General features: G+C 37.1%; 2 protein-coding genes across 5 annotated transcripts in view; one reads left to right on the forward strand and one right to left on the reverse strand.

Moving 5' to 3' along the window:
• Positions 1–13,158, reverse strand: part of ANGPT2 (angiopoietin 2) — a 71,810-nt gene extending 58,652 nt beyond the window's left edge. For all 4 annotated transcript variants that reach the window (XM_077811575.1, XM_077811574.1, XM_077811573.1 and 1 more), the window contains exon 1: positions 12,871–13,158. In XM_077811575.1, the coding sequence (XP_077667701.1) occupies positions 12,871–13,158 (288 nt within the window). The remainder of the gene's footprint in view (positions 1–12,870) is intronic.
• Positions 1–13,524, forward strand: part of MCPH1 (microcephalin 1) — a 237,573-nt gene that overhangs the window by 170,759 nt on the left and 53,290 nt on the right.

A 13,524-nucleotide genomic window follows, 5' to 3' on the forward strand; every position in this document is an offset into this window, starting at 1 on the left:
GTAATAGTTTTAATCACTTTCTGTATGAAACCCAATGTGTAAATATATCAGTAAAAAGCAAAAAACCCCAACCTATTATATAATCAGAAATAGATGAAATTACCTGAGCTTTTATTCTAAAACACTGTTTTTCAGGATCAAAGCTAAGTGGTATTTGCTCTTAGAAGGCAGGGAAGGAATTCATAAAGTTCCCATTAGTCTAAAAATAAAGGACAAATAAATAAATAAATGTCTGAGTCATTAATGGCATTTTGCCGAAGTTTAGTAGCAATGAAGCCAGGAAGACAGTGAGTCAGTGGTGCTCCTGCTATTCACTAGACTGTGTATAAAAAGTCTTGTGTGAACATAATGAATGGGTTCATCCAAACCACTTTAAGCTATTTAGAGTTAGGACTCCTCGTTTACAAAGAATATAAGTAACCTTGCCACACGTTACTTAATTTTTTATTCAAGATTCGTGTCAGGCCAGACTTTCATTATAACCAATTAAATATTCTCACTTTTTTGGAGAGGATGTGGGATATCTAAAGCCTTTGCATTGTCAGTATTAGTAATATTTGTACAGCACCAATAATGAGCGGGGACCTTTTGCAAACGGGTATAAAGACGTTCTTCCTGCCCTGAAGAAAATACAGTCTGAATAAATTGTCAGTACTCGGGAAGTGAAGTAATCCTTTGCTACTTGCTTAGTCTGTTTTCAGCAGGACAGTGAACGGGATAGAACAAATAGACTATAAGTGACTTGCTTCATTAGTAGTACTTATCACCAGGGATGCTCTGGGATCTGTATGCATACAGGTATTGTCCAACAAATTTACTAACACCATGAAGTTTTTAGGAAGTTAGTGGAGCTACTTGGGATTAAGCTCTCTCGTTACCTTTTTATTGTACTTTAGTTCCCAGATCCACTGAAGTCTGTCATAAATTTCTCCTTTGAGAAGATACCCTGTTTTACAAATGTCTTATGACATGGGCTGACCTATAATAACTGAATTATTTTAGGAGATAAAAAGTAAAAACTTCCTTTAAAAATTTGCTCGTAGTGGAAATGCTAGGCATTCACAATTTGCTCTAATATTTTATAGTAGTGCTTTTCAGGGAAGCAGTAATCTTACTTTGCACCCGCACCAGAAGAAAGAATGATTTGGAGTTCAGAGATCAAACTAGTTAGGAAACTGGAGAACACAATTAGTCCCTCGTTGGTTATAAAATTTGGGTGCGTCTCATTTCAAGAGTGTTCTCAGTGGACCTTTTAGCGTCAACCTGTTAGGTGCAGAATTATTGGCATTTTCCAGACTTACAGAGAGGGAGCACTGAAAACATTCACAATATTTCTTAAACCCTGGAACACTTTTGACTCCAAGTCAGTAACGTTTTGTAAAATAAACCTCCTCTTTCTGAAGAAACTTCATGTGAAAAATCAGCCACTTCTTTTTTTAGGATGAAGACAGGCATGGTTTTGAACATGTAGTATTTTGAACCAGTGCATGCATTGTTGTTTGCTGATGTTCACTTTTAGTGGATTACATTTTATTGCTAACAATATGTGTTGTAATGTTCCTCCCAGTGTCACTTTTTTTTTTAAAGTTATTATTTGCAGAGATTTTTCTTTACAGACTGTAGTAACTCTCTCTAGGTTGTTTCCCTTATTGATGTTTTTGAGTGGGTCCTGGGAGCCTCCTGTTAAAATTTCACCACCAAACAGAAGGAAAGGTGAGAAGGATTTCCCTGCCCCTTATGGCGTTAACCTCTCTGGATAGCACTAAAACAAACTTGTCAAAGATGACATCCCTGAGGCTCCTAACAGTACTTCTGAAGAGAAAATGTTTGACCTTTAAGTGGACCAGATTGCACTCAATGGCAGGTCTTTCAGAAAAATTTAGCTGGGAAGGACCTTATAAGACCACCCTGCTACAAAGTACACAAGCTGAATACTTTGCAACTTAATACATTCGTTTGCCAAATGGTATTTTTTACTCCTTTTCTTTTATTGTTCCCTCTGCACAGTTAGAGCTTTCAAAGTATTCCAACCTGAAGAACAGCTAGGATGCTATTCTGCCTAAGAACTAAAAAATACAAATATCTGGTGGAAGATTGAAGTCCTCCTGTAGGTGACATGTAATATCTCTTAAACAAAACACGACACTGCAAATGCTAATGATGGGAGTAGTGCCTAGTTCTGTGTTTAACATTGACACTCGAGGAAAATTATTTATAAATGTTACCTTAATTAAAAAGACTTCCCACCTCAATAGGCTTGTGCTTTGGGGTTAGTTCTCCTCATTTGTTTTGTTAAAAAGGCACCCACACTGCCTGGCTCACTGATGGTCAGAAAACTGGGCAGTCATGTTATAGTGTTGCCTCTTGTGTACAACTCCAGCCAGGACTCCTGAAAGCCAGGAGCCAGATCTTCCACTACTCTGTAAATGAAGCTGCCTCCTCCACACTTCCCAGAACCAAGAGCAGCCACTGTCTGGATAAAGCGGAACCCATTGCCACTGGCATCAGGCCAAGGGAAGTTCCTACCACATCTACTGAGAAATGAAGAGGGATGGAGAGATAAGAAAGTTTAAGTAGTAGGGACTGAGAAGAAATGAGTCTGGGTTGGGAGTCCTGAATAACAGGGGAAGTGGGGAAGGAGAAGGCTGGGCTGGGGAAGCTGGGCCCAGAATGAGTTAGAGGAGGAAATAAAGGGGTCCAAGCGCTAGAAGAAAACTGGACATGAACAGGTCATGTAAGTGGCTGCATGTGGAAGGAGGCCAAAGAGTCTTCAGGAGTAATGAATTGCAGGGAAAAGGGCTGAGAACTGATTTTAAAAACGGGTGGAAGGAAGGGGTTATTTTTGTATTTGCTTGAGGCTAAAGAGAATTGATTGCAAAGTTGGTGGGGAAATTCATTTGGAAAAATTATTGTAAGTGAAAGGAGGATGGAGAATTAATTTTATATGAAAGGAAATGGATTGGATGGGGAACTGAGAAAGAGAGCTCTCTCATGTGCTAGAGGAAGGGAGGAAGGTGGGGTAGTCTGTGTGATTGTGATTGGCTGGATGAAAAAGGAAGTGTTTCATGAGATGGCCTCACTATTAACAGGTTTCAGAGTAACAGCCGTGTTAGTGTGTATTCGCAAAAAGAAAAGGAGTACTTGTGGCACCTTAGAGACTAACTAATTTATTTGAGCATCCGATGAAGTGAGCTGTAGCTCACGAAAACTTATGCTCAAATAAATTGGTTAGTCTCTAAGGTGCCACAAGTACTCCTTTTCTTTTCACTATTAACAGTTGCTCTACAATATGACAGTGCTTGGGACTCACTGCTCTAATGTACTATTCTATTGTCTTCCTGGGATATTATTTTTTTTAAAAAGCTTCAAAAGAAAAATGCAGCAATCTAGTAACAAGACCCTTGCTGGAGCACAGTCCCCTTGTTTGGCAAACAGTATTTTTACATCTTTTGCTGTTTAATGGTCTCATAATCCTTGTATGTGCAATGGTTAGTACTTTCAAATGAGGCCATATTGTTTATATTGTGTTGTGGCTGACATGCCCTTCTAAGTATCTCTTTATTAACCTTAGATGTTGCCCTTTTGGAATTTGTACCATGTTTCATTATGTGTAAAGAATCTTTCAAAAAGCTTGGTTGTTAAAGGCTCCAGAGAGAGTCATGATGATATCCTTTTATTTAGTATTTATTTGTATCTGATTATAAAATAAAAGTTGAGGTGACAGGATAGAGGCTGAGGAGGTGTGTGAAACAGAAGTGCAAACGCAGGGATAGATATTATGGGCCAAAGTCAGCCCTCATGCAAGCAAGCTCTATTGAAGTCAACTGTGTCACTTTCATTCCGATATGTGTGTCTCAAGTTTGGGTATATTGTAATTGACTGTTCATCTAAAACTCTGTGACCTTTTGCTTTATCCAGCTGTGAAAATTGGGTCTAAGGAGGGGAGCCTGGTGTTTACTGAGTTTGACTTGCTCTGTTTTTGGAAAGGCCTTGTATTTAGATGTATTTAATTAGCTTACATTTCTGAAGGGATCAAGCAGAGACAAACAAGGGAATTGTTTCTTTAAACCCATGAAACTGCACTGGGGGAGTTTTCTTGCACATTAAATTGAGACTGATTGCACAGGTTACCCCCTGTTACAATGTAGGGAAATGTAAAAATGTACTGCACAGCTAGGCCAATGTATCTCAGTCTTGATCTGTGCCATTCTTGGCATTCTAGCACTGACTTCTTCCAGGACAGATATTGCCAATTGTGCACATTCTGTGTTGGTTTGTATTTTAAAAAAGCAAGAAATAGAGGATTACTGTTACTTGCCTGATTAGTGCCACTTAAGAGTATGCTTTATACTGTATTTGGTTACAAAACTGAACAAATTTGAATTAAGTGTCCAGAAGCTGACCAGTCCTTGTTGTGACTGAAATGAAGTGGGAGAAAAAATGGTTGTTTACCAAACAATTGATCTCAATTAACAGAATGTTGCTGTTGAAAGTAAAAATCTATGGGAAATATGTTCCATTATTCTTTAGCCTGAGCCCAATATAGCAGTAAACTCTCTCAAGCAACTGATTCCTGATGGATTATACAGATGTCACTAACCTGGATGGTTCTTGTAATGGAAGATAAAACTCTGGAAATTATTTAAGTGATGGCTTTCACATCTCTGTTTTGAACTGATGTGTTTATCTTTTGAGCACGGGATTTGAAGGTACTAATCCTCATTATAAAAAGCAACACTTTTTCCTATTCCAAATAATTGAAATTTTCTTCTCCTAAAAGTTCTAGCATATAGTCCTAAAAAGCCAAAGAAATTTATAAATTACAGAATATACATATAAAATTTTTTATTCTGGTATTATCTTAACTCATATTCCATTTGCTAGAAACAATCCCATTCTATTTAACTAGAATTGGAAAATGAAGAGAATTGAGACATCATGTTTTATATGCTAACTTTGGGGTCAAATTTAATTATCCAGGTCATGAAAGTTTCATTTTGTGTTTTTTTTTTTTTTTTAGTATACTTGTCAGTTTTCATTATCACAATGAGTGCGCTAACATAAGATTTTTCAGAGTCTAAAAATATAAATAATAAAATAAATAGATACGCCTGTTCAAGAATTCCTGTTGCACTAGACACAGCTGTTGCAATGTGTTCTACAGGCTTTCCTCTCTAGAAAATTTAAGATGAATAAGGCTGCCTTTGCTGTTCCGCGGGACATTGTAAAATTTCAGTTGTTGTATAAAGTCAACGATATATAGTTGAGGTGATATGAGTGAAGGGTTCTCTATAATCTCTAATTCTGTTCAGTACTCAAGCTGCACATGATACGAAACCTACAACTGTAAGGTATGATTTTCACTAGAGTATCAGATGGTGTCATAGGATATTGCACATTGCTTGGTTTCAGCAGGAATCTCTGAAGTCCATTGGTCTGGAAAGAAGTGGGCCAACTGCTGATTCACCAGCACCTTTTAGATGTTCTTCAAATGTCACCCATCCAGGGAAGTGACATCTCATTTCCAGGCCTCTTGTAAAGGAGAGAGCAAGTAAGAGAAACTCAAGGTCGTTGGGGAAGAGGAAGATGACTGAGGATAGGGAGTCTTTGTTATAGCCCCAGTAGGGCTGGAAGTCCTTGGGATAAGCTAACAAACATTTTGAGGCTTTTTGGAGGGAGCAGTGTAGAGACAGAGAGCCTGTAGCTTCATAGACTTCCCAAATTAATACATAATAATTCCTTAGTAGTGTACTAGAATCACCATTCTATAAATTATATGGGGGGAGGGGAGGAGTCTATTCACCATCTGAGAACTCTAGACTAATTCCTGTCCATGCTAGTTGCTGGATGCATTTTGACTCAAATCTTTCAGTATCCTAATTTGAGGTTTAGCCATGCTATACAGGCTGATGAAGACAAAAAGCATTTGCAGGAATATGTTTATGGTGTGATGCAGTGAAAATGCAGAAAGCAAGCTGTTAAAGAAGGGAGTTAATGCCATATGACATGCTTTCTTGGGCAACTTGAATTCTGACACTGAGAGTGTTTGCAGAACCATTTAGGTGTGGAATCTCTTGATACAAAATATGGATCTGGATTTTGTAATCTGAAGTGTTCTTGAACATTGTGTGGTTTATTTGGAGTGTAAGGCACTTGAGATGCACCAAACAGAGCATTCCATCCTGTCTTAAAGAGCAAACGTGTATTTTCCCTTGTACTCTGGAGATACCTTCAGAGAGTGGGATAAGTCTGTTAAAAAGAAAGCCAAGTTGATCAATAATTTTTCCAGTTGACAAGCAATTTTGTAGGAAGGGACATTAGCTTAAATCATTCTACTGTAAAATTTAACGGTATAGGTTCCATACTGCTAAAGCAGATATTTGTAGGGATTAAAACAGACTTTTAAAAAGCAAAATTTCATTTGACATGATTACACTTTGTAGATTTTTTGTGACATTTTCTGTCAAATTCTCTGGTGCTGCTTTTATTCACTTTTTATTTCTGGTATTAATTAATTATCATGAGGGACTTATAGGTGTCATCTGATGCATTTGTATTGCAAAGTCACTCAGGAATCCCTAGTCACCAGGCATCCTTGTTAGGCATCTAACACAAGCGTAGGAAAGACGAAGGTAATACTCCATTCCCCATTTTGTCGGTCTTCTTGCCTCTCCCTCAAACCAATGGTTTTGGAATTGTTCTGCTGCTCTTGCATGCCAGGCCAGGGTGAAGCAGCAATGCCAACCACAATAATTTAATTAGCAATGCTGACAAATTAGCACCTCCTGTGAAGGGTTTTCTCTCTTTCCCTCAATTCCCCCTCCCCCCTCTTCGCCCCAGCCAGAAGGGACTGATCTGACTGCTTTGATGCTGATTCAGATTCTATTTGAGTGAGCTGATGGGGCTATGTGGCTTGTTATTCTGATGATCCCTTCTCTAGCAGTTAAGTTATTCACCAATGTTGCAGACCTTAACACTAATCCAGAGACTGTATTTTCTAAATCACGTTATCTCCTTGTATATGTCCAATTCTATAATGTGACTATGATGCAGAAAGTAGCATTTCATTGCACCCTGTACTGGCTTTCAGCCAAAGCTATTAAAAAATAAAGCAATAAATGTGGCATGAGGCTGTTGTATAAAAAGTGTGGTAAAACTTGTCAAATAAAATGCATGTATTCTGCGCTCTTCACTGAACAGTCTTGATTTACTATGAGAAGTGGTTGTGAATCAAATAAGGAAAAATGCAGTGAACTTTTCAAAACCCCAAATACTGTAATACTAAATAATATATAATATGTATAGCTCTTGAGAGAATTAATGTTTAGAATTGTGGATTGTGAATGGACCCTGTTGTCTGTCTTATACAGAGCTCAATGCTGACAAAATACTTGTTTATAGTTGGGGCAAAGGAGTTTTCAGTGAGAGTAGTAATCACATCAGTGCTGCTGATTGTTTTGCTTGGTACGTTTTATAAAGAAATAGATACTGATGCACCTGTTGCATACATATTTTTAAAAAACAAATGCAAAAGGAGGACCAGTGGTAAGATAATTGTACCCATAAAAAAGAAACCCAGTTTTTAAAGGTAACTGTCTCTGCATGTAAGGCTATGGGAACTTTATGGAGATTATGCTCTCAGACTCCAAGGGCAGGCTCTGGCTGGAATGTGTGAAATGGGGATGCAAGCAGGCATCTTAGTCGGACTTTAGTCCTGGAAACTGTCTGCTCAGTCATCTCCAGGTTTGGCTGCTACATATGCAAGAAGAAGAGCAGTTTAAAGGGGAAAATGTCAGTCAGGAATGAATTGGGAAAGCCCCCAACTGCTGCTCCAACTATCATATGCCTAAATTGCGATCCTAGTTGATGCACAACTTGAGCCAGATGGTAAATCCTCAGTCTCATTTTTGTATTGTAGAATTGCACAAGAAACATTCTGCTACTGTTTGGCTGGTTTCATCTTGCCATAGAGTTTCATTCTTGTTTCATATTGAAAATTGGAATTTTGCAATTTAGAATAATGACATTAGCCTTTCCTTTAAGCTTGTGCGGGAATGCAATTTCAAAACATTTTTCTGGGATTTATCTACATGACTTACATTAATAAATTGAATAGTTGCTTGGAAAATTTGCCCCAAAACATAACACTGATACTGTCTCAAAGTGGGGAAAAAAAGGTATTTTCTTTGTGTCCTGCCAGTACTCTTCTGCTTAACAAATATGTAACTGGTAGATGGAAACATGTAAGTGAAAACAGATGTGTTATGTAGGAAAGGAATGTAGTTCTTAGATTTGAGAGTTAGAATCATCTGTTGGATCTGTCCCTATGCATTGCATAAAAGTTTGGTTTATGGAATATTTAATATATTTCCTTTTATATTCAAGGTGCTGAAAAATGTTTCATAATAATTTAATTAAGTAGTGATGCAGTAGTTGTGCAGGCAAATGAGCATTTGCTGGTAGTATTCTCATGTAGTCTAAGATTTTCGAACTTCTTTTGATTGAGAAGAAACATTGGTCAATTGAGGTAATTTCAAAGTGTCAGAGGATTTTTAATCTCAAACTGAACTGAGAAAGGAAAATGAATCTGTTTAATATTACCGAAAAGAGTGAAACTCTACCAATACACCTGCACCCCATAATAATCCACTTTAAGGTCAGTAGTGGATACGAACCAAGTTCTGCTGTTGTATTAGAGCTGGACTGTCCTGGTGCAGACTACTACCAGCTGGTCTGTGTTGTCCCAGTCAGCAGATACCCAATTTATTTTGTACAGTTTAAGTTCAGTACTCCATGGTCAATATGTTGTCTTTAACTGTTGCTAATAACATAGCCTAGGACTGCACAGCAAATTTGTTAAATAGGGTCACTCTTTATAGAGAGCCATCCCTCTTGTTTTAAAGTTGCTAGGTACAAAGATGTGAATACAATGATCTTAGCATCTGTTCTCAAGCTGATATACATGGAGCTTTGGCTGTGAAATTGCCATTATTCAAATGAGTGATATCTGCCACTAATTTTAATAGGATTTGGTTTATTCATAAACCTTAGGGACAGGAGTTGTATACCTTGCAGCAGCAATGTTTGAAGATCTGCTATTGCTGCATAACAAAAATTCACAATAGGAATAGTAACTACTGCATAAGCCTGGAAAATTAAAACGTTAGTGGTGTATCTTAATTGTCCCCTCCTTCTTCCCCTGAACTAGTTTAAAGTTGAAATGTACGCAGGGTTATTTGGCACTCCCCCACCCCCATTTCAAAACAAATAGGATAAACAAATACCATGTTACAATAGGTAAACTGATCCTTTGGGATGGGGGATGTCCAGAAGGATTGCTCCCTTTGGGTATGTCTATACAGCAAACAAAACCCTGTGGCTGGCCCTTGCCAGCCAATTCTGGCTCCCAGTGTCAGGCTGTGGGGCTGTTTCATTGCTCTGGGACCCTACAGGGTCCTAGAGCCGAGGCTGCAGCCTGAGCCCAGAAGTCTACACAGTAATGAAACAGCCTTGCAGCCTGAACCCTGTGAATCCAAGTCAGCTGGCACAGGCCAGTCGCTGGTTTTTCTTTGCTGTGTAGACATACCATTAATGTGCAGGATTGCACAATTGTGTTAGGTGCATTATGGCTTTTTTGCCTTCCACTGTAGCAGCTATTGCTAGATGCTTGATGGTATCTGATGGCTTATTCCCAGTTTCCTTCAAATTTAATGATCAACATCAGTTATCAGAAAGGTATCTCTGTTTATAAATCACTAAAAATGGTCGCAGTATAGATTTAGGTACTGTATTTACAGTGATAACATCTGTTATTAGCATGGTTCTCAGCGATGAATATGGTACCATGAAATAAGATACAATGTGTGGCAATTATAGGCCAAATTCTCCTCTTATTTACACAAAAGCAAAAACAGTCCTGTGCAACTAATTGTCTTCCCATTGTGTTTGTCTGTTAACCAGATACAGTGTACGTTTCTCAGGCTGTTCCATTCATATAGTCCAGTGTTCATTCAGAAACATAACATTTCCTTTGGTTGATAGATTAAAGGGGGAAATGTGAAATTGTTTTGGGATGTGCAATACACTTGGAACAAAGCCTGTAAAGTTAATTTACGTTAGAAGCTTGTGAGACAATTTTAGATCATTTTAATTTCACTTCAAAATAAAAAGATGCCACGTCTCAACTGTGCTTTCCTGAATAAATAATTTTTTAGAAGAACAAAAGACATAATACTTCTCAAGTTCAGTGTAATCACTAAAGAAGAAATTGCAGTGAATGTTACAATTTTCTGTCAGTGTTCTAGTAAATTTGATACAATTTAAATTATGAGTTGATCATTAAAGAGTTTTCATTAATAATCTGAAATATTAATGAAGTAGCATGTAGTATGGTATGTGATAGAATGAAAAAACAGCAAGTAGGGTAGATTAAGCACTTTAAGGCTTTCTATTTGCTTTTCACATCCCCTTAGACCAGGTGTGACTAACTAACAAAGTGAGTCTCAACAGAAGTTGACTTTCTGAGGTGCTCTTTGTAGATATAACAGAAAACATAAAGAACCAGGTGTTAAAGCAATGAAAAGGTAAACAGTAAGTCATTCTACAGGATGTTTAGCTGCTAAAACAGTTCAAAATCAGCACTGTGCTACTATGGAAACATTTGCAGAACTCAAAGAAATACTTCAATTTATTTGTGTCCTCTTTGGGGAAAAAAAAAAACCTTACCTTTTGAATTCTCAGTGTTGGATTTGCTTATCTATTCTTTTTTAAAAGGATTTCCCAGAGATTGACAGGAAAAAGAGTATTTTGACTAAGAATGGTGGAATTATCCTACAGGTTTTTGCTTTACCTGATGTCTCTTAATTAAGCAAATGCAACATTGTAATAACTGGCATTTAGCACAGAATTCTGCTGTTCACCTTTAATATTTATTTTATGAAATGGCTTATCAACTGAATAGATTAGACTGGTTTACTTTGTATATTTTCATCTTACATTGCACATCTGTTAGTGTTGGTCTTTAACACTGCAATGGGAAATATTGCTAAATAAATATGAATGTACATATGTGTGAAGGGAAATATTTTTTTCTTATGAAATGGGAAGTTAAAGCAAAAGAGTAGTTAATGGCTAGATATTTAAGCTGTAATTTGCAAACTGAGATGCCTAAAATATTAAACACCTTAAACCCCTAAAAGAAGGCTTGTTGTTTAGGGGCCTGCATAGAATCATCCAAGTTTCCAGATTATGGACAGAGTCCAAGGCCTACTTTTACATATGAAAGTACACATTGCTTTATATCTTGAAAATAGGGCTGTTGTGTTTTACACATGCAAATACACTTAGCTGGTTTCACAGGATACATCATACTGTGTATCTGTGTACCTGCTGGGAGGAAGTAAATCCTAATGAGAAAATAATATTTTATAATGATGATTCATTACAAATGTTAAAATAAAGAATAAAGTTTATGTTTAAGAAAGTCACTAACATACTGGACTAGTAATGAGCTACTTTCTCCTTTTGTTTACAATTCAGAACCATTTTTGTGCTGTCATTGAAGCATATGAAGAGGAGTATTTGCAGCATTATATTATGGTGATTATGTTAAAGCATCATAATACTTTTTGCTTAGAATATAGGCATAATAGTGTGAAACAGATTCAGGATTAGAGCTATACTGTGCAACTAAACTATTCTTCCTGTACTAAGATTAAAATGATACAGCTGCTGGTATAACTCAAGCTTAAGTCAAAATTTAACATACTGTTTAATGTTTTGGGAATGTCTGAATTAGTTTCTGTAAAAATGTAACTTGTTTGTGTGGAATTGAATGTAATTGTATCCTCTGTTAACATGAACGTTTAACAGTGAATTATTTAATTGCCTTTCCATTATTCATGTAGAAATATATAAATATTGCCTTGTTTGGGGTCTGTGTGTACATGTGCATCTGTGTGTACATGTGCATCTGTGTGTACATGTGCATCTGTGTGTGCGCACACTTATGTATTCCCTCAATTTATAACAGGTTGTTTTGTAGGAATTATGAGGACAGACGTACTTTCTGTACTAATGGAAACAATGTTTTGTTTCTGCTTTTTCCTTTGTAAACTCTGTAGTTGAGTGGAAGAATTACAGGATTCAAAGGTCTTTAGTTAGTGGAGCTTTCTTGAAATTGTCATTTCCCTAGGTTAATTTCACTACAAATCAGTCCCTGGAGATAATCAAAGAAGCATTTGTAGATTGCTAATCTTGAGTCTCATACTTAAATCTCTGTACAATGTGCTGAAAATGACTCCATGTAAATAAACTGTAGGCACTTTTAAATAGAGATAAGCTAGCCACTGTCAGTTGTTTGTAAATAACTAGCTGATCAAGTTTTTCCTATTACTGTTTCATGTTTCAGAGTAGCAGCCGTGTTAGTCTGTATTTGCAAAATGAAAAGGAGTACTTGTGGCACATTAGGTGCTCAGATAAATTTGTTAGTCTCTAAGGTGCCACAAGTATTCCTTTTCTTTTCACTGTTTCATGTGTGACTTTTCACATGTATGCCTGAAGCCAGCATATATAACTGCTAGTAACTGTTGTCATTAAATTTGAGTTGCTTACAAGCTAAACAGCATACGTGTTCTGCAGAATAATGCAGCTCTCGCTCCCCTTCTACTTATTATATAATGATCCCGGACTTCAAAATGAGCTTTTGATTGAACCTCTTAATTCACAAATGTAGCCTAGGAAAGAAAGTTTGGTGACAATTTTGTGAAATTAGAGATTTACAGAAGTAGAAAAAGCAGCATTAGCAAAAGTATAGAAACATATTACTGTAAGTCATACCCTGTGTTTAGAATAGAAATGATATTGTCTTACCTTCATTAGCCACTGAGTGTTGTTTTCCATGAGGTTTTCAAGTAGTTGCAGTCTTTGTACTGAATCATCATAATCTAGTGGTGCATCCCTCTGCACTGCATTAGACACATAAGAGCTAGAAGAAGAGCGGCAGTTGTCCATCTCAGGCAATAGAAAGGTATAGCTGCATGACCCATGCTGAACCTGATACTGCTTCTTGCCGATAGTCTCCATGCTTTTACGAAAGGAGCTATACCCTGAAGCTAAAACAAGATTACAGCTCAAAATAAAGTAAACAGCCAGCCACATTTTAATTGCTATGATAACCCAGCAAATCTAAAATACTGAAGTATTTTATTTTCAGTATGCTTAACAAGAGTCCAGATTATCAAGTTGACCTGCCCTGAAATTCAGTGCTTTACTGTCATGTGTAAAGTACTCTGAATGAGGGCTTTTTTTTTTTTTACTTTCCCGTTGCAAACTTGGTAAAAAAAAAAAAAAAAAAAAGTGCTGTCTTCTCTCCGGCTGTGCCCTAAACTGTCAGATGCAATAGAGAAACAGTCCTGTCTCAGCTGCAAGTTCTGTGTTAGTTTTAAAACTAAGCTTTAATGTTTTCTTCTGGTCTTTTGGCAAGATTTTACAGCTTCGGTATCTGAATCAATCACTTTCCTTTCC

Source organism: Eretmochelys imbricata, chromosome 3, assembly GCF_965152235.1.
Source record: "Eretmochelys imbricata isolate rEreImb1 chromosome 3, rEreImb1.hap1, whole genome shotgun sequence".
In the NCBI taxonomy this organism is placed as follows: Eukaryota; Metazoa; Chordata; order Testudines; family Cheloniidae; genus Eretmochelys; species Eretmochelys imbricata.